The sequence below is a fragment of the Chlorocebus sabaeus genome, chromosome 7 (genome assembly GCF_047675955.1).
Source record: "Chlorocebus sabaeus isolate Y175 chromosome 7, mChlSab1.0.hap1, whole genome shotgun sequence".
Classification (NCBI taxonomy): domain Eukaryota; kingdom Metazoa; phylum Chordata; class Mammalia; order Primates; family Cercopithecidae; genus Chlorocebus; species Chlorocebus sabaeus.
In genome coordinates, this window is record NC_132910.1 from 324,853 (window position 1) to 345,440 (window position 20,588).

Genomic DNA, 20,588 nt, shown 5'->3' on the forward strand with positions numbered 1-20,588 from the left:
AATGCTAAATATGTCTCTGTTCCTTGAATGTTGACTTGTGATGGTGTCATTTAAGTCTCTTCTTTTTCCCCTTGAGTCAGCAAAATATTCCATGTTACTTTGAGCAAAACTTGCTCACTAGTGTTATGGAGGGTATAAAAGCAAATGGAATAAGTTTCCTGCCTTCAGGAGGATTGAAATCTCAAAGTCGGTATGACAGCATGGATGGGAGTCAGCTCAGTTTGCAGCTTTTAAAATATGTTGGAATCTTTCCTCTGCCACTTTTGATGGTGAGACCCTGAGCAAATCATTTCCACAAGCATCAGGATCTCCATCTATGACATGGAAGTAAAAATAGCAATCTTGACAAAATTGTGATGACCACAGTCGTGTACCTAACCTCTTATTTACCACCTCCGGATAGAAGATATTATAACTCATCCCATTTGAGAGCTGATGGTGATCACCCCATCCTGTGAGATTCAAGTATCTGGAATCCCCCATCTTCAGGTGAAGAAGACCCAGCAGCCCTCACAATGTCTTCTGGAAACTGGATTTTGTTTGAAGGGTGAACTGACTCCAAGTTTCTTCTGTTTTCACGTATTGTCCTTCCTACGTGTCTCCTGGGGTTTTTCCCTTCCTCCCAATCTACATTAACCTGATGATAACAGCCAGCTATGTTTTCTAGAATTCCCCTAAATTGACTCATGCCAAATACTGAATACAGTAGATTGGGAGGGTTCATTAAATCACGATAGAGCATCCTAAAGAAGGAAAGTAGACACCTTTGTTCTTAAGGGGTCTTCAGCCATCCCACCCTGGAGAAGGTTGCTGATTGCCTCTTCTCCTCGGGCAGTCTTGTTACTATGCATCTCTTTTTTTTTTTTTTTCTGAGATGAAGTCTCGCTGTGTCACTCAGACTGGAGTGCAGTGTCATGATCTTGGCTCACTGCAACCTCCATCTCCTGGGTTCAAGTGATTCTCCTGCCTCAGCCTCCCGAGTAGCTGGACTACAGGTATGTGCCACCACACCCAGCTAATTTTTGTATTTTTGGTAGAGACAGGGTTTCACAATATTGGTCAGACTGGTCTTGAACTCTTGACCTCGTGATCCATCCATGTTGGCTTCCCAAAGTGCTGGGATTACAGGCATGAGTCACCGCACCCGACCTGCATCACTTTTTATGCCTCGTCTTCATCCTTACAGCTTCTCCTTCCTAGTGGCCTCAACTCCCAACCCCGGAGTAAGGGTCACAACTGTCCATTTTCATGCAACACAGCTTAGTTCCCCTTCTTCTCCTCCCCACCATGCCCTATGGGCTGCTTTTCTACAACTCGAATGGAGACCTAGGGAGATCTGCTAAACTAAGACAGTGCTCACCCCTGGGAGAAAAATCTACGTCCCAGTTCTCAGTCCTGCTAAACTATTGTTAAGATCAAGAAGGACCATGATAAGTCCTATTGGCTAAGAGAAGAAGATTCTCCAGGTTGCCATAGGACAAGAGAGGAGGTGACAGAATCTGCAGCCATTTGGTCAAGTATGTGAGTCATTTTGAGGAATACGTTAAAATTCTGTAGTCAGATCTTGGAAAATGATATTTCCAGCAGAGGGAATAATGTTACAAAAAACCCAGGCAGAAAACAAATGTGTGTGTGTGGAGAACAATAATGTGATGTGAATGATGGGTTCGGTGTCATGAGTGAGAAATGGCTGACCGAAAGTAGGGAGATGAGGGGAGGAAAATACCACAGGAAGACTGAACATCACATTAAGTGATTTAGGTGATTCTGCCTGCAGTGCAAATATTTTGGGCTCTGAAGTGAAGTCATCAAAAGGTTGACGTCTGTAATGGAGGATTGGTCTAGATAGCCTCTCAGATCCCACTCGGCTTTGAGATCCTTGATTCCAGGTCACACCTGCGGGTCTGGAGGGCAGTTCTGCAGGGTCATGAAGGAAGGATTCCTGGAGGCTGGAACACGAAGGACATTCAGGTGACCACATCAAGACATCAAGTGGGGTAACAAAAGCCTGAACTAAAAGGAATGCAGTAAATATGAAGGAGAAAGAGGAAATGGGAAACTTATTAGAAACGCTAAGTAGAGAAAAAGGGGAACGTGTGATTCCAAGGTTTAGAATAGTATTTGTAAGTTATAGTCCCACAACTTCTTGCATAAACAGTATCTAAGAGAGTCATTTTAAGAAGAATAGCAAACTTCCAAGTTCCACTGAAAGACATCAGCATCTCTGTGGAGTGAATTGGGGAAAGAGGATGAAGAGGTCTGTTCAACTTTAGACACACAAAATGTGAATTGAATTGCATGAGTGACAACAACAATGTGAAGATATTTAACAGGAGCTCTTTTTTCTCTTTTTGGCCTACGGTATTTAATCCTTCTATCATCATTATCGTCCTTTCTCTAATTTGATGTCTTTGAACCTTTATTCAAAAATCCACTACGTATATGTAACATGTTTGTCAGATTATTACTAGACCCTGTAGGAGGTTTCATTAACCCAGTTTTCTCTTATTATACCAATACCACACTATCTTGATAGTTCAGGTAAGTCCTCCACCGTTTTATTCCAAGTTGTCTTAGCTCTGTTGGGTTCTTTAAATTTCCGGACACATTTTGGAATCCACTAGTTCATTTCTACTGAAAAACAAAAATAAAATCATGCTGTGATTTTGATTGGAATTGCATTAAACCTCTGATCCACAAGCGCAGAACTGACATCTTAACAATATTGAGCCTGCTGATCCATGAACACATTATATCACTTCATTTATTTCTTTAATTTATCTCAACATCACTGCCTGCTTTTCAGTATATAGATCTTACACATCTTTTGCCAGATTTAGTCTGAAGTATTTCATGTTTTGATGTGCTATAAATATTGCTTTGTAAATTTCCATTTCCAATTATTTCTTTGCCAGTGTATAAAGAGATAAATATTGTTTATGTGTTTAGCTTGTATCTTGCAAACTTTCCAAACTCACTTATTAGTAATTTATTATTATTAGTTTTAGTGGCTTTTTGTGATTTCAGGAGATTTTCCACACAGGTGATCACGTCACCTGCAGATACAGATAGTTTTAAATCTTATTTTCTAATAAGGGTGCATTTTATGTATTTTAACTTGCCTTATTGTACTGACTAAATTCCAAAACAATGCTGAAAAGCAGTGAGAAAAAAGTCATCAGGTGGGATGGTAAATACAGCCCTTGTTCTTCCATTTTGACCTGAAGCACCCAGTGTGATCATTTTCTCATTTGATTTTTGTGAGGACTTTTTGTTTCCATTTTTTTCCCTTTATTTTTTAAAAATACACTATCTTTTGGGCAGTTTCACCTTCACAGAAAAATTGAGGGAAAGGTGCAGAGTCCTTCTACATGCCTTCCTTTTCCCCATGTGTACAGCCTCCCCCACTAACAACACTCCTGCCCAGAGGGAGCATTTGTAACAATTGAAGAACCTACGTTGACATATTGTCACCCAGAGTCCACAGTTTACATGAGGGCTCCGTCTTGGTGCTGGTTCTATGGGTTTGAACAAATGTGTCATGACATGTATCTACCATGATAGCATCGTACAGAGCAGGTGCACTAAAATCCTAAAAATCTCCGTGTTCCACCTCATCATCTCTCCCTCTTCCCAACACCTGGGAACCACAGATATTTTCACTCCATAGTCTGGCCTTTTTCGGAATGTCCTTTAGTTGGAAGCTTAGAGTATTTCAGAATGTCCTTTAGTTGGAAGCTTACAGTATTTAGTCTTTTCTGATGGGCCTCTTTTGTGTAACCGTGCATGTTTAAAGTTCTTACATGTCTTTTCATGGCTTGACAGCTCACTTCTTTTCAGTGCTAAAGAATATTCCATTGTTTGGATATATCACAGGTTATTTATCCACTCACCTAGTGAAGAACATTTTGGTTTCTTCGTTGCCTCCAAGTTTGAGCAATTATGATTAAAGCTGCAATAAAATTAGCAATTATGATTAAAGCTTCTATAAATGTCCATGTGCAGGTTTTTCTGTGAACACAAGTTTTCAACTCTTTGGATAAATACCGAAGAGTGCAATTGCTGGATCACATGTTAAGAGGTTATCTCGTGCCCATCAATGATACACTGGATACACAAAATGTGGCACATATATACCACGGAATACTATGCAGCCATAAAAAAGAACGGGTTCCTGTCCTTCTCAGGGACATGGAAGAAGCTGGAAGCCATCATTCTCAGCAAACTAAAAGAGGAACAGAAAACCAAACCCCACATGTTCTCACTCATAAGTGGGAGTTGAACAATGAGATCACATGGACTACGGGGAGGGGAACGACACACACGGGGGCCTGTTGGGGGGTGGGGGCAAGAGGAGGGAGAGCATTAGGACAAATACTTCATGCATGCAGGGCTTAAAACCTAGATGATGGGTTGACAGGTGCAACAAACCACCATGGCACATGTGTTACCTATGTAACAGACCTGCACATGTATCCAAGAACTTAAAAATTTAAAAATGAACAATAGGGAGTATAGTTTGGTAAGACAATGTGATAATTTTACAAACACAAAACATGTCATACCCACTTCCCCACCTCCCTCAAGTGCTTTCAACAGCATCCTATTGCTGTTAAGAGAATAAAGCATCTACCATCATTTCCTAGCTCGCCCGCCTTCATTCTTGTCTTGTGCCACTTTCTCCCATGCTTACTTCCTTGCACGTGCCTGTTTCCTGCTGCAAGAGGCATTCTGCACGCACCCCCATCTCTGTTTAGACCGTGGTGTCCCTACACTCCACCCCCCCTCAACAATCAACCTCTACTTCTCTCCAGACTGCAAGGGGATCATACCTTCCAGAATGCATCGGTTTTCTACCTCTCATCCCAAGATACGCCAGATTCTTTTACAGCATAAATTTAGAGAACCCCACTTCCCTTTCTTTGGTGCGCTTTCCTCAGTTCTTCATCACAAACCCATTAGAATGAATGTCATATTAGTGCCCATTCTCCCCATCAGGCCGCAGGTTCGTGAGAGCAGGGGCCACGGTCATGTTGGTGAACCATGGTATTCTCAGTGACTATCCATGTGCTTAGAAAGTATTTGCTGAATGAGTAAATGGGTCTGCAGTTCCAACCAAAGCTAGAAGCTTGACTTTGGAAGAATGAAAGTGGATAACATCTCCAAAGCAGACCCCATAGCATGAGAAAAGAAGGGAAGAACGGAGGCAGAGCTGAAGGATGAATATCGGCACAGGAGTAGGTGAGAGTTCCAGAAATGCTGGGTTTTCACGTGTTTTTATTTACCTCATATCTGTGTTTCCATCTCTGTATAGCGTAACTCTCATATCCCTCTCTATTTCTACATTTCTTTACTGACCAGGACAGAGGTGGTGCATTGGACACACTACTAACCAGCATACTCTCTCGGACGTGCAAGAAAATGTAGAGAAAACAATCTAGAAATGGTATCTCAGAAGAAAAAAAAAATAAAAAATATGAGAATAAATGTGGGAAAAAAAAAATCAATGTTTAAAGACAACTTCTCAACATATTTAGGTATCTCTGGGACCTAAAATTTCATCAGGACTCCCCACACTTCTTTCTTTTTACATTGCTGTGTGTATATCTGTGTGTGTGTATTCAAAAGAAATCTACAAAAAAAAAATGGTATTGCTAGAATTTTACATTGCTGTGTGTATATGTGTGTGTGTGTGTGTATTCAAAAGAAATCAAAAAATAAAAGAATGCTATTGCTAGAATAATGCTACTACAGGGGAGAAAAATGTAATCTTTTCTTCCACCCATCTTAGCTTCATTGGCTGGGGTTCCTATAACAAAAGACAGATGAACTCCCAAAAAAGCAAACGGAGGCTTATTAGCATGTATATTTCATATATACATGGGAGATACACAGGGCATGAGGGAATCTCAAAGAGACAGCTCAGACCTTTCTTTTATATAACATTTTCAACAAGGATAATAAATGTTTATAGAAGTGCCAAGACAAAGTAAAAGGACTTTGGGTCATTGGGGGCAACAAATTGTGGGAAGGCCAATAAATGAGAGATGTGTAAATTCCTCTGGTGCTGTTTCCTGAATGATAAGGGTCTGAAGTTGTCTGCAGAGATTGACCTGCGTCCTTTCTGGCAGAGAGGGGAGAAAGGGCACTTTTGTTTTTGTATAATATGATTATGTTGTGTGCTTTTCAGAAACTAGAGGGAAGGCCAGAGTGCTTCTTAATTGCCTTCAGCTCAAAATATGTTAGCATGGTGTGTTTTATTCTCTGCACTGTTCCTGCTGCAGATATCTCTAAAGGCATCAGTCGCATCCACAGCACTACTTGTGGGGAAATATTGAGTAGAACTGAATCAAATGTATAATTCAGCCCCACAGAATCTCTGAGCCACAGGACAGAGAGAACTGCCCGGGAGTCAAAGCAGACACTGAGCAGCTGACATTCTAAGAGTCTTCTTCCAGTAGATCAGCACATAAACTCAAGTTCTTTTCACAGATTTGTCTGTGTTTCTTTTGTGGAAGAAAACATAACCCTGTAGCTAAAATGTCTACTTCACAGTGCACAAAAACATCTGGAGCCTTAGCCAGAAGCAGCACAGACCCAGGCAGCCTGGTGATGTCCGACGGGGAGAGCCCACAAGATCCATCAGCATGTGGCCCTGCGAGCCACCACCAGTAACATATGTTTACATGCTAATGAATGTCAGGCTCATTTAGAACAAATTTGCATCCATCAAAGTCAAACAGCGAGCAGAGCAGCACATTTTCCTGTGTGTCAGTGGCCCCTGAGATACTGGGGAGAACTTGAATTGCCTGACCCCTTCAACTTCCAAGCATCCCAGAGGGAAAATGCAGACCCCAGGAAAGGACTGTGCTGGAAACCATTTGTTCTTACAGATATCCGGAGTAGTCTTTTGACTGACCCAAAGACTCCCCTCTGAGGGTGGGGGAGACCTAGGTTAGGGGAAGGTGAACCGTGCTGCCTTCAAAGACCTTCCTTCTAAGGGAGGGTGGGGGAAACCCAGAGTAGGTGGAGGTGAGCCATGCTGGCAGGAGCTTCCCTCTAAGGGAGGGTGGGGGAGACCTAGGGTAGGTGGAGGTGAACCGTGCGGGCAGGATCTTCTAAGGGAGGACGAAGTGTGCTTTGCTAGACTCCGCGCTTGAGTCTCAGCGTGGCCGACCCAGATGGGAACAAGTCACTTCTATGATTCTGGGTGTCCTCATCTGTCATGGAAGGTTTGGTTAGATGAGCTTAAAGTCACTCCAGTTGCAAAGCTGTGTGACTTGTAGATACATGCCAGTGTGAATGACTCACTTCACTTCTATGAGTTGCACAGATAGCCAGGCTTCTCCTTGTATCAGTCAGGAGGTCCCAGAAGACTTTGTCACAGGCAAAGAGGTGATTAAAAGGAGTCACTGATGGGATTCTTTGGAGATCGGTGGGCGGGGCCCAAGGGAAGTGAGAATAGCACTCCCCAGATCATGGGCAAGGGATGCCTGGGGAGAGGCTGCTAACGTGGACAGGCATGAGTAAGAGAGGACTGAGGACAGCTCCTCTCCCTCCTCCACCTTCTACCTGCTGCCAGCAATGAATCCAACCAGCAGCCCTAGGCCAGGCCAGGCTCCCAGAGTCAGAGGCAGGAAGAAGCCAGGCACATGGAGAAGCCACAGGTCCCCACCAACACCAAGGGTGCAGTAAGAATTTTGATGGAAATATTTAAAAACTCATTCGACAACTTCCTATCTCTCCAACCAGCCTCTACATATGATTCCACCTTTTCCAACTCCTGAGCCATCCTCAGGGGTATCACAGGGGTGGGGCTGCCTGCTCTGCCGAGGTCCCGAGACCCTCCAACCTTCGGAGGTCTGGGGTCCCCTCTCCCCTCCCTGGCAGCAATTGTCTTCTCTGCTGTCAAATGATCACTTCCATCCTCCCACAACACATGAGAATTTAAGACAGGATTTTGGTGGGGACACAGCTAAACCATATCAAAGGGGGGACCTGGGGCTACCTCATGGGGCTCTGGCATGAGCTTGGGTGACACAAGTTATAAGATCCCATCTGCTTCAGGTTTAATTGCATATCCCAAGATTCCCAGGTTGTAGTCCTAACCAAGGACCTCAGAATGTGTCTGTATGTGGAGACAGACCTTTTAAAGAGGTGATTAAGGTAACGAAGTCATTAGAACTGATGCCCTTGTAAGAAGAAGATATCAGCACAGACATCTATAGAGGGACACCGCATGAGAACACAAGAGAAGATGCCATCTGACAGTCAAGGAGAGATGCCTTAGGAGGAGCCAGTCCTGAACTCACCTTGACCTTGGAGCTCCAGACTCCAGGACTATGAGAAATACATCTCTGTCTTTTCACAAAACTGCCTGTGGCAGCCCAACCAGAGCCATGCGCCATCTTTGGTTCTCAGAAATTCCACTTGTTTGTATGCTCCTGGATTTTAGGAGGCCCCTGGATGACCAGCATGTGGCTAAAGTTAGAGAAGGAGTTACTTGTGAAAGAGAGCCCCACACATCTCTGAGCGGACACCGTACAGCCCATGAGATATTGGGTGTAGTATCATCCTCTCTTCCTTAGGATATTAAGAACAATATCACAGGAGGGGTGTACAGCCACAGCCCCTGCGTTACTGGGAGTAATAGCATCTTCTCCCCCTCTCAATATAAGGAACAATATCCCAGGGTGAGTGTACATCCCCTGTGATATTGGGCATAATGTCATCGTCTCCCAATGCGGATATTGGGCATAGTGTCACAGGGGGGTGTATACCTTCTTCCTTATCGGGAATAATATCCTGTCCCCTCAGGATTGTAGGCAAAATATCGAAAGGGTTTTACAACTCGTGCGATATGGGCAGTAATATCATCCTCTCCCCACCTAGATGTTAGGAACTCTATCACAGGCGGCCGTACATTTCTTGCGATATTGGGAGTCATATCATCCTCTCCCATCATGGATATTAAGAACAATATTACAAAGGAGGTGTACACCCCCTGCCATATTGAGAGTAATATGCTCTCCCCTTCGGGATATTAGGAACAATATCGCAGGAGGTGTGTACAACCCCTGCGATATTGGGAGTAATATCATCCTCTCCCCCTGAATGTAAGAAACAATATCACAGGAGGATGTACACACCCTGTGATATTGGGAGTCACATCATTTTCTCTCCCTCTGGATATTCAGAACAATATCACAGTGGATATGTACACCCTCTGCGATATTGCCACTAGTATCATCGTCTCCCTCCCAGGATAGAGGGAACCATATCACAAGGAGGTGTACACCCCCTGCGATATTGGGAGTGATATCGTCCTCTGCCTCCCAGGATATTAGGAACAATATCACTAGGGAGTGTACACCTCCTGCAATATGGAGACTAAAATCATCCTCTCGCCCCCTGGATATTAGGAACCATATCATAGGGGTGGTGTACACCCCCTGTGAAATCAGAAGAAATATCATTCTCTCCACCTTTGGATGTTAGGGACAATATCACGGGGGAGGTCTATGCCCCCTGCGATACTGGGAGTCGTATCATCCTCTCCCACCCAGGATATAAGGAACAAGACGACTGAAGGGATGTATACCCACTGCCATGGTTTCAATAATGTCATCCTCTACCCCCTGGCTGTCAGGAATCACATCATAGAGGGGTGTACACTTTCTTCTATATTGGGAGTGATATCATCCTCTCCCCGCCGGATATCAGTTACAAGTCTATTATTAATATTAATAAATATAAGAAAAATTAAGAGTAATCAATATTAATAATCACAGTAAAGATAGTAAAATACTTTTTGAAAATGTTAACGATAAGCATTAATAATCAATAGTAATATCACTATTAATAAAATAATGATATCAGCAATTAATGTTACTTAAATCAATACTAAGTGATGCTGGTAATATAACAATATTAACAATTATTTTAAGCATGCATAATCATATATTTAAAATAATTATCCATAATAACGGTATCCTATTAATAGTATCATTGATAATTGTTAATATCGATCATGGATGTTTAATAATTAATTATATTACTCCTAATACCGCAGGGGGTGTACAGCTACCTGTGATGTTGGTCCTAATATCCACGGAAGGAGAGCATGGGATGTTGTTCCTAATTATCAAGGAACGGAGAGTGTAATATTACTCCCAATATGGCAGGGTGTGTACATCCCCCCCCAAGGCATTGTTCTTGCCATTCAAAACAAGAGAGGATGACATGACTCCAGATATCGAAGAAAGTGCAAATCCATGTGTGATCTTCTTTCTAATATCCAGAAAGAAAGAGGAGGATAGTAATCCTCATGTGGCAGGAGGGGTACACTCACTCTGACGTTTCTCCAAATATGCCGGGGGGAAAGAGGATAATTGCATTCTCAATATCGCACCAAGGGTTGTACACCCCGTGTGAGATGGTCCTTCATAATGTTTCAAGGCGGGAGGGATGATATTATGACATATATGGCAGAAAGTGTACACTCCCCAGGGATATTGTTCCCATGAGCCTGGAGGGAAGGGGTTATTACTTTAAATATTACAGAAGGTGTACACACCCCCAGTGATATTGTTTCTAATTTCCACGTGGGAGAGGAAGATATGACACCCAATAATGCAGGGAGTAGAAACAATCCTGGGATATTCTTAACATTCAGGGAGGAAGAGGATGATATTACTCCCAGTACAGACTGGTGTACACCCTCTGACGGTGTACACACTGAGGGTATACACCCATCTGTGACAGAGTTCATAATTTCCAGAGGGGGAGATGATATTACTCACAATATCATAAACAGGCTGTGAGTCCACCATGGCCCCTAATAGCCAGCGGGAGGAGAAGGGGTGGCTATTAGTCCCCACCTTGTGGGGGGTGCCTCACCCCCCTGCGAGGTGACTCCTGGGACTCTTAATAGCCAGAGGGGGAGAGGGGGTGGCGATTAGTCCCCACCTCACGGGGGGTGCCTCACTGCCCTGCGATGTGGCTCTTAATATCCGGGGGGGAGAGGGGGTGGCTATTAGTCCTCACATCGTGGGGGCGGTCCTAAAATAAAATATATGTTAACTATTTAAAGGTGTGAATTTTATTACATATAGAAAAATGTGTGTTTAGCGTACAAATGTGTGCATTTATGTCAAATACACGAAAACACATAATCCAGGTGTTTCGGTTCATACCACTGTAGAGACTTTTCGGTTTCTTTTCATGCAACTGCCCAACTGGGGCCCAGAACCAACACCCACCAGCCGTGTCACTGTATCTGTTGTTTTACTGTCACGCACCGGCCCTACCCCACAAAAAAAAAAAAAAAAAGAAAAAAAAAGCCATGGCACTTAATAAAAAATTAATTTTACAACATTATTAGAGATGACTTGTAGTCCTCTTTGAAGAGATTGCAGCATGTGAAGGATTTCAAATACAACTATGTTCTGGCTCTCCTGATCTAAGGACCTGTCCACACTGGTGGCTTTAGCAGTGCTTCATGCAAACTTCCAGAAGGCATGTGTGTCATGTCTAAGAGCAAACTAGAGTTCACGCCTCAGCACTGTGTGCCTCTTCTTTCTTCCATCCCACGGGCACCGTCTTCTCCCAGGGAGCTGGTGCTGTGCTCTGAGGCTGTCCCACCAGTCCCTGCCAAGTCCCTGGTGCCATTGTGGAGAACCAGCTTCTGTCTGTAAAAGAGTGTTGTGCAGAAAACAACTCATCCAAATCTGTCTAAAAACCACACATTTGCAACGCCTATAGGCCTCAGAAGGTGGAGGCAGACAGGTAAAGGCAGCTGTCGTAGGGGCTGAAGATCAAACCCGTCTGTCTGGCAACTGATGGGCACTGTCGGCAGTGAGCCACTGCACATTTAGCGAGGCTGTCTGGCCCCTCACTTCTGCTAAGCCTCCACCCATCGAGTCTGGCCTGGATTCTCACACGCCTGCACAGCCTTCATCTGGTCCATAACTCAGCTCACAAAGGCCCCCATACAAAGGCCTCCGTGCCGCGGCAAGGACGGTGGTGGTCACACCTGTGGCCATTTATCCTCTCTGCATCTAGCTCCTGTTCCTGAGGCAACAGCACCTCTGAACTCACTGCCTGGCCTCCCAACTCTCCCCCGTCCTGGGCTTCTTGGCATGTTGCTCTGCTGCACACACCTCAGCAAATACTGTTGATTAGCCAGAATCACCCAAAAATCTCTTAACCTTGATTCTGACTGCTTTTATAATTTGTAATATTTGTACTTCTGGTGTGATTTGAGGAACAACAAATTTTAAAATTAGAGAAGATGTGGTTTTTATTCTCTCTTTTCTACTTGCAACCTTGAAAATTCAAGTAGCAGCAAGGTTTGTTGAAAGTAACTTCCACCAAATAGAACCTATTACAAAGGTACTACAGAGTGTCAAATAACCACATAGATGTAAAATAGAGATGCAGACACAGATATGAAATCCAATGGTTAAATCAAATTGAGAAATGCTTGCCAGTTTTATAGGACTTCTAAAACTTGACAAAAATGTTGGCTAAGGGATACAAGATGTTATGAGATGAGTGAGATGCTTGGCCTAGAACCACAGGCTCTCTCCTCTTTACAGCAGAAAATCCATGAGGAAGTCAAATCTGAAAGAACCAGGTACCATTGAACAGCATACTCAGCCATCCTTCCCCATTCCTGGGCCAGCTGCGGTGAGTGCAGCCAGTCGTTCACCAACATCCATCATCCATCCTCCAGGCCATGGCTACACTTTACCCCCAGGCTCCCTGCCATTATGTAGATTAGGTAAATCATGGCCACTCTCGCCTTAAGCCTACTGCCACCAGCGTGGCAATAACCCAGTCCCAACCACAGCAAGGACAGCCTTGTCCGTGGGAACACAGAACAGGAGTCTGAAAGGAACCTGGATCTCTGAATACCTCATGGAGCAGTCACCAGCCTGGAACATCCTCCCTGATGGGTTTGCAAGAGAGAAAAACTCCTTGGTTCCTCAAGCTACAGTACTGCAGAGTCTCAGGTCACAGCATCCTTACCTACCCTCATCAGGAACCGTTCATGCTCATCAAGACATGAGAACAAAACTGCAGTGGCACAGTCACACACACCCAGAACGCAGACCACTTGCTGCTCACATTCATCGTATTAACACCAAAAAGCCACCTTGGTGGATATCCTGGATGTGGACACTCGGCTTTTTGCTGGAGATGCGCTTTGTGCATTTATCACACGACCATCTTGGCATCAGGAGCTGCTGCGCAGATGGCAGCTGTGCACGTCACAGGGAGTCTTACTCGCTGGAATCTCAGCCTGCTCACAGTATCCTGTGGATCCACACAACTGCGCTGTCCTCCCTGGCCACTGTGTCTGCCTGTCCACTGTGTCCACACAGGCCTCCCTGTCCACTGTGCTTGTCGCGGCTCCGATAGTCCTCCCTGTCTACCTGTTGGGGCTCGGATAGGCCTCCTTGTCCGCCTGCAAGTCCCGTGCACTGCAAGATTACACCATTCCAAGGCTGCTCAATGAGGCTTCACACGGGGGCATTGTATTTCATTCACTGCTAGGTTCTACACTGACTTTTATGACCCCGGGGAAGGACTAAGACTTAAATAGAACAGGGGCTAGGTGATACAAACCGCCGCTGTAATCAGAACATACCAAGACCAGGCCACAGGAAGAAGAAGCCCTCGGCCGTAGCCTGTTACCAAGTCGCTGACATCTCTGTCCAACATGGATAAAAAGACCCTCTTTCCTCTGAAGTCTAAAGCAACAGATCAGCCCATCTGACAGTAATTCTGTTGTACATTTAACTTCATCTTGCTCTTCTAAGTGACTGTTCACGGTCTTAACACCTGAACAAGAATTTCTCAGTTGCTGAACCACTGTTACTCACTCAGCAGATAAAATGGCAGCAGATTGTATCCCAGGAAGAAACACACCCAGTCACAGTCACAGAACAGGACATCAGCACAAACCGTTTCCCAGAAAAAAACGCATCTCTGCTTTGGGACTTACCATCCCCGGTCTCCATGAGCTCGGCGTTTCAGTACTTGGGCGCTGTCCGGGACCCCGTGGAACCCTGTGGTCGCTCCATCTGTATGGAGTGCTCTGAGGTGTACATAGTTACGTCAGGAGGTGCAGAATGATTTTCTGTAAAGAAGCACATCATGAGTGTTTCTGGTGGTTTGTTCTGCAGGTTGAGCAAGCCATAGCTCAGGAAGAGACCGGAGCGCGGGCGTTCACCTTGAGGGTGCCAAGAGAAGCCAAAGCCGATCTCAGCCATGTCTGCCACACACATCCGGCACAAAGGGGGACCCCAGCATAACTCATGTTGCCGAAAATGGAGCAGAGTTCGGTGAAACCTCAATTTCCTAATAGGAGCCACGTCAGCGGCATTTTAACTAGAATAACGTTAGAACGGCAATGGCAGGGCGCCAGGAAGCCTGTGTGTGTTCATGGAAGGGTCCCATTTCCTGTCGGCCACCTTCCACACAGCCCAGGGCTTTACTCGCGCTTTGGAGCCCAGGGCCTGGAATTGGAAACCCAGCTCTGGAAACTTCTGGGGATTTGGGGATGTCCCTTAAGCTCTCTGTGCCTCAGTTTCTTCATCAAATGGGAATAGTAATGGCTATGACTATGTAGGGTCTGGGGGGGGGGTTGGCTAGTGTGACTATGTTGTGACTGGACTCCTTAGAACACTCACACACACACGCACACACGATCACAGATGCTAAGTTCTCGTTCACAGGCTTCTGATGATCTCAGAAGGTCAAATGCACATCTGACTTTTTACTTCTCTTGTTTTGCCACACGAAATATTTCTCCTCTTCAAGTTTCATTATTTTGTCACGGCTTTTCCAAAAAATTTCCAAATTTATAGAAAATTTCCAGATAGTCTAGGAGGATTATCTTTGTGCCCAATTAGAAATTACCGGAACGCGATCACCCGAGAGTTACATTTGGGTCATTCTGAGCCGTGATGTACATGAGTTAGGAGCCCCTCATAGTTTGGATAAATTAATTCTTTGTACGAAAACTTCCTCCAGTATTGAAAGGGTAAACCCACAAAGGGAGGTCCAAGTGCAGTGATTCATTTATTCAAAAATATGTGTTTTCCTTGGTAAGATTCTGTGCATTTTCTTAAAATTGAATAAAATCCGAGGATGCAAATGCTTCCACCAAGTGACAGAGGTGGTGTCTGGCCTCCCCGTTCACGTCTGGCAGAGCCTCGGCCACTATCCTGCGATCCAATATACACATGGAATTTTATTATGGAAAAATATGTAACAGTCACACATTTCTGTTCAATGTTTAGCCTACTGTGATTTCAAGTAGGGTTATTAATTCACATAAACGAGTGTACATGTTCCTGAAACTGTGTCAAACTGAAGTTTAATACTGCTTTGCATTTGAGTACTACTTTGCAAACTTTAGAGAGTATTTCTGTTTTCTCCTTTATACTCACAACAGTTGAGAGAGAAAAATTATTTTTTTCAATTTTTTTTCCCTCACTCAAAGCCTGAAGCAGGAGAAGGGACTTCAAGATCTCAGCAGCAGTTATTGGGAAAAGTGAGACAGACCCAGCTCTCCTGACAGCAAACTCCTGTTCCAGACAGAAAACAGCTGACGCTTTCAGTGTCAGTGAGCACCGAAGGGGCTGGGACCCAAGTCAATCTGAAATGCCTCTGGGTGTCAAGGAGTCAGTGATCTAGAAGTGAACATTCTGGGGTTCTGGGGTGTCTGTGAGCTATCTGATCACACATGACGTCCACCTGCTTCCCACTGAGGGTTTTGCAGAGATCAGGCTTTCCTGTGGTAGCTGGTGCCGGGAGGGTCTGAGCCTGTGGCTCGTGCTCCGTTATCGGCGACGTGGAACACAGTCGTCTCCGGTTACTGCTTTAATAGAGACACACACCAAATCCTATTCAACCCAAGTCCCATACTTGATGGAAAACATTTACTCCTGAACCATTCAGAGGCAGAGCAACGCGAGACTCATCACCGCTCCCCCACGCGCAGGCTCTCCCTCTAGTAATTCTCACTTCACTCCTTTTCCACGGCATCTTCAAACGTTGTGGGGCAGTGATCCTAACTTCGTTCTTTTTCTAACACAGAGGATCTCCCTTGTCATAGAACCTACACAAAACAGTGCGCCACGCCCAAGAAATCTGAACACCTGTGGCAGACAGCAGCGTAAAGCGGCCGTGCTTAAAGCCCTCGTTTCCTTAAATGACTCCCGTGGTCAGGAGGAGCACACTTTAAAACCCTATCCTGTTGACTGGGACTGTTAAGGTTTCACGCAGGAGCATAAGTGAGAAGAAAAGATGGAAGCGGATATGGCTGCAGGATTCCCCAGGAACATGAAAGTACTTATAAACAGAAGGCCCCTGGAATTCGGATATGGCTGCGGGATTCCCCAGGAACACGAAAGGACTTATAAACAGAAGGCCCCTGGAATTCGGATATGGCTGCGGGATTCCCCAGTAACAAGGCCCCTGGAATTCCAGCTGTGGGAGGAACCTGGGCATGAGAAGCAGTAAAGCAGCTTCCAGAAACAATCCAACCAAAGCACCCCAGGGGCCAGAGGGGCTCTGCACTCTTTCCACTAAGGGATTCCACAACCACGATGCAAACAGAGGAAAACGTGCACACACAAAGGGGTTTAGACAACAGGCACAGAAAGACACTGTGAAGCGTGCTCACCCATGTGGGTCTGGGCCATGACATCCGCCAGCCTGTGGGCAGCTCTGCTGCCCCCGCTCTGCGTGGAGGACGAGGAAGTGGTGGACGTGGTGGAGCCGTGGAAGGCCTGACTGATCCAGTACTCCACGTTGATGCTGCCCTGGCTGGAGGTCGGGGTGCCCTGGGAGTCCCCCTGCACTGAGCCTTCATCTTCTGAGCCAGAAGAGGTATCTGTGTAAGAAGCAAGGCGATTTGCTACATATTGCAGCAAAAACAGTCACCACAATCTCAGTCCCTCAAACACAGATTTACTTCACGCAAGTCTGAACAGTTGTTTAATGACTTTTTGCCGTAGACACTCTTGAGAACTTAAACCACTTTTCAGATAATGAACCATTTATTTTAGCATAATGAATTTTGCTTCCAAAGCACCTTATACAAACATGCTATAAGATGTTTGATTCAGGAAACAACAGGTGCTGGAGAGGATGTGGAGATATAGGAACACTTTTACACTGTTGGTGGGATTGTAAACTAGTTCAACCATTATGGAAAACATAATGTATGGCGATTCCTCAAGGACCTAGAACTAGATGTACCATATGACCCAGCCATCCCATTACTGGGTATATACCCAAAGGATTATAAATTATGCTGCTATAAAGACATATGCACACGTATGTTTATCGCAGCACTATTCACAATAGCAAAGACTTGGAATCAATCCAAATGTCCATCAGTGACAGATTGGATTAAGAAAATGTGGCACATATACACCATGGAATACTATGCAGCCATAAAAAATGATGAGTTTCTGTCCTTTGTAGGGACATGGATGCAGCTGGAAACCATCATTCTTAGCAAACTATCACAAGAACAGAAAACCAAACACCGCATGTTCTCACTCATAGGTGGGAACTGAACAATGAGATCACTTGGACTCGGGAAGGGGAACATCACACACCGGGGCCTATCATGGGGAGGGGGGAGGGGGGAGGGATTGCATGGGGAGTTATACCTGATGTAAATGACGAGTTGATGGGTGCAGCACACCAACATGGCACAAATATACATATGTAACAAACCTGCACGTTATGCACATGTACCATACAACTTAAAGTATAATAATAATAAACAAATTAAAAAAAAAATGTTTGATACTGTCATCTCAAAGATGCACTGACACATTTCCTCTACACAGCAGTTTGGGAAGAAACCAAGTGTTTTCTTGTGTCAGTCAGAAAGTGAGAGGGCAAGGGGAGGCGGAGGGCCTGTGCGGCTCTCAGGAGTCTCAGTGTGACTATGTTTAACCCTGGTTAGTCCTGAGATGCTCTTCTGGGCTCTGATTTATTTCTACGTTGGTTTGTGTGTTAGATACCCATGCAGGTGATTTTTGCATCTGTGTGTTAGATACCCATGCAGCTGATTTATTTCTACATCAGTGTGTTAGATACCCATGCAGGTGATTTCTGCGTCGGTGTGTTTGATACCCATGAGGGTGATGGATTTCTACGTCGGTGTGTTCGATACCCATGCAGCTCTCTAAGGATCAAGACGCTGATGATGGTAACAGGAGAGAAAGCAGAATGTGCCTCACATGGAGCGGCCTCTCCACCTCCCCGTTTTTCTCCGGGGCACACGACAAACCCTCATGTTACATTTTGCACTCAAATCTATTCACCTTTACAGCATTCGTTTCTTATATATTGACATTATTGATTTTTCTATCTGTACAAATTGGATATCTTGGATTATGATAAAATACATCCCTTTTTTCACTATAATTCGCGAGAACATTTTTCATTTAATAACTTTTCATGCAGTACCAAGGTTTTTGTGAATAAATTGCTGGTATATTTGTTAAACTTCAATGTAAGGATGACACTCAGAATTCTACCTACAAGTGAGTGATGGGAGGCACTGGCTCAGGTGAGCAGCTACAGATCATTGGGTGAGAGGAGGAGTCACAGCAAATAATCTTAAGACACAGGTTTGCTTCTTAAAAGACAGTAAGAGCAAACAATATTCACACTTATTACCACTGTCACATGACTTACGCTATCTGGGAATTTTTTTAAAAGTTTACTTGTTAGACAAGCAATAATATTAGGAGCCTGAAAATTCTCTATCATCTTGCTTTTTTTTCTTTTGAGACAGAGTCTTGCTCTGTTGCCCAGGGTGGGGTGCAGTGGCGTGATCTCTGCTCACAGTAACCTGGCGCAAGCGATTCTCTTGCCTCAGCCTCCCAAGTACCTGAGATTATAGGCACGTGCCACCATGCCTGGCTCATTTTTGTATTTTTAGCAGAAACGGGGTTTCACACCATATTGGCCAGGCTGGTCTCGATCTCCTGACCTCGTGACCTCATGATCCGCCTGCCTTGGTCTCCCAAAGTGCTGGGATTACAGGCGTGGGCCACTGTGCCTGGCCGACCCTGCCTTTTAAGAAAACTTACACAATTTACATAAAAGTAAAAGTAAAACTGACAAAGCCTTGAGACTTTTGAGAAAGGTACACAAGCAGGTGTCCATATGGAGCACAACCATCTCCCCAGAACGTCTTCTCACAACCCTTTCCAATCTTTCATTCCTCACTCCCACCTACCTTTTCCAAGAAACCTGCAGAATAATGTGATATAGACACTCGACAGAATAGCAGCAAACCAAGCAAGCAGCATATGAAATGGATGATACAGCATGACCAGTGGTGACTAGAATTACACACCATGGGGACAGGAAGTCAGGTTGATTTAACATTCAAAACTGAATTAATGTCATACACGGTATAGAATTACGGAGTGGAACCGCATGTTAACCTTAGGAGACATAGAAAAATACTGACAAATTCAAGAGAACGAAACTCAAGAAACCAGGAATAAAAGGCAATTTCCTCAACCTGTTAAAGTACATTCGTGAAAAGCCACAGCTAACATTGTATTTAATGGTAAACAATAGAATGCGTTTTCCCTAAGATGGAGAACAAGACAAAGATGTCCCCTCTTGCCACTTTTATTCAACGTTACCTGGCAGGTTCTAGCTGGTAAAATAAATTAACAAGTTTAGTAATAAAGACATCCAGATTAGAAAGGAATAAAAGTGTCTTTATTCACAGATGACCTCACCTTGACATGTAGAAAATGGCAAGAAGTACACCAAAAATTACTAAAACAAAGTTTGATGGGATCACAGGACACAAGACAAAGATATACATATACTAGCAATAAACAACCTGAAAATAAAATTAAGAAAATCGTTCCATTCACAGTAGCATCAAAAGCAGAAGACACTCAGCTGAACTTCTAACAAAAAGGTGCAAAATGTGTACAATGGCAACTATAAAACATTACTGAGAGACATTAAGGATCCCAATAAATGGAAACTAAATAAATGGAGATAGATTCATGATCGTGAATTGGAAAACTCAGCATTATCAAGACAATTCTTCCAAAACCGTTCCATTAATTCAAGGCACTGCCTAATAAAATCCCAGAAGGCTGTGTGTGAAATGGAAAGCTTATTCTCAATTTTATCTGGAAATACAAAGGACGTACAATAGCCAAAATAAATTTGAAAAAGGGAAACAATGTTGGAAGACTTCACTATCTGATTTCAAAACTTTACATAAAGTCATAGTTTTTCAGGCAGTGGTATTAGCACAAAAATAGACACATACATCAAAGGAACAGAATTAAATTGAGAAATAAAGCCTTGTATTTATGGTTAATTTATTTTTGACAAAGGTCTCAAGACAATTCAGTAAGAGAAAGGTAGTTTGTTTTTTCAACAAATGTTGCTGCGGCAACTGGGTACCCACACACCAAAAAGAAAAACTGTGGGGGGAAAAGTCCCCCAAACCAAACCCAAACAAACAAAAATCCCACTTAGATCCCTACTGCACACACAAAAATTCA

General features: G+C 44.1%; 1 protein-coding gene across 3 annotated transcripts in view; it reads right to left on the reverse strand.

Annotated features, from left to right (window-relative positions):
* Positions 1-1,319: 1,319 nt before the first annotated feature.
* Positions 1,320-20,588, reverse strand: part of LOC140711985 (disco-interacting protein 2 homolog C-like) — a 44,542-nt gene continuing 25,273 nt past the window's right edge. The window contains exons 2-5 of one of the 3 annotated variants that reach the window (XR_012093334.1): positions 16,700-16,909; positions 14,012-14,146; positions 3,894-3,952; positions 1,320-2,631 (exon numbers count right to left, since the gene is read on the reverse strand). Coding sequence is in view for 1 of the 3 variants with exons in the window: in XM_073017317.1 (XP_072873418.1) it covers positions 14,040-14,146; positions 16,700-16,909 (317 nt within the window). In the remaining 2 variants the exon portion in view is untranslated. Of the gene's footprint in view, positions 2,635-3,893; positions 3,953-10,860; positions 11,691-14,011; positions 14,147-16,699; positions 16,910-20,588 lie in introns of those variants that run through there. The other 2 variants (XR_012093333.1, XM_073017317.1) reach the window with 2 other exon arrangements.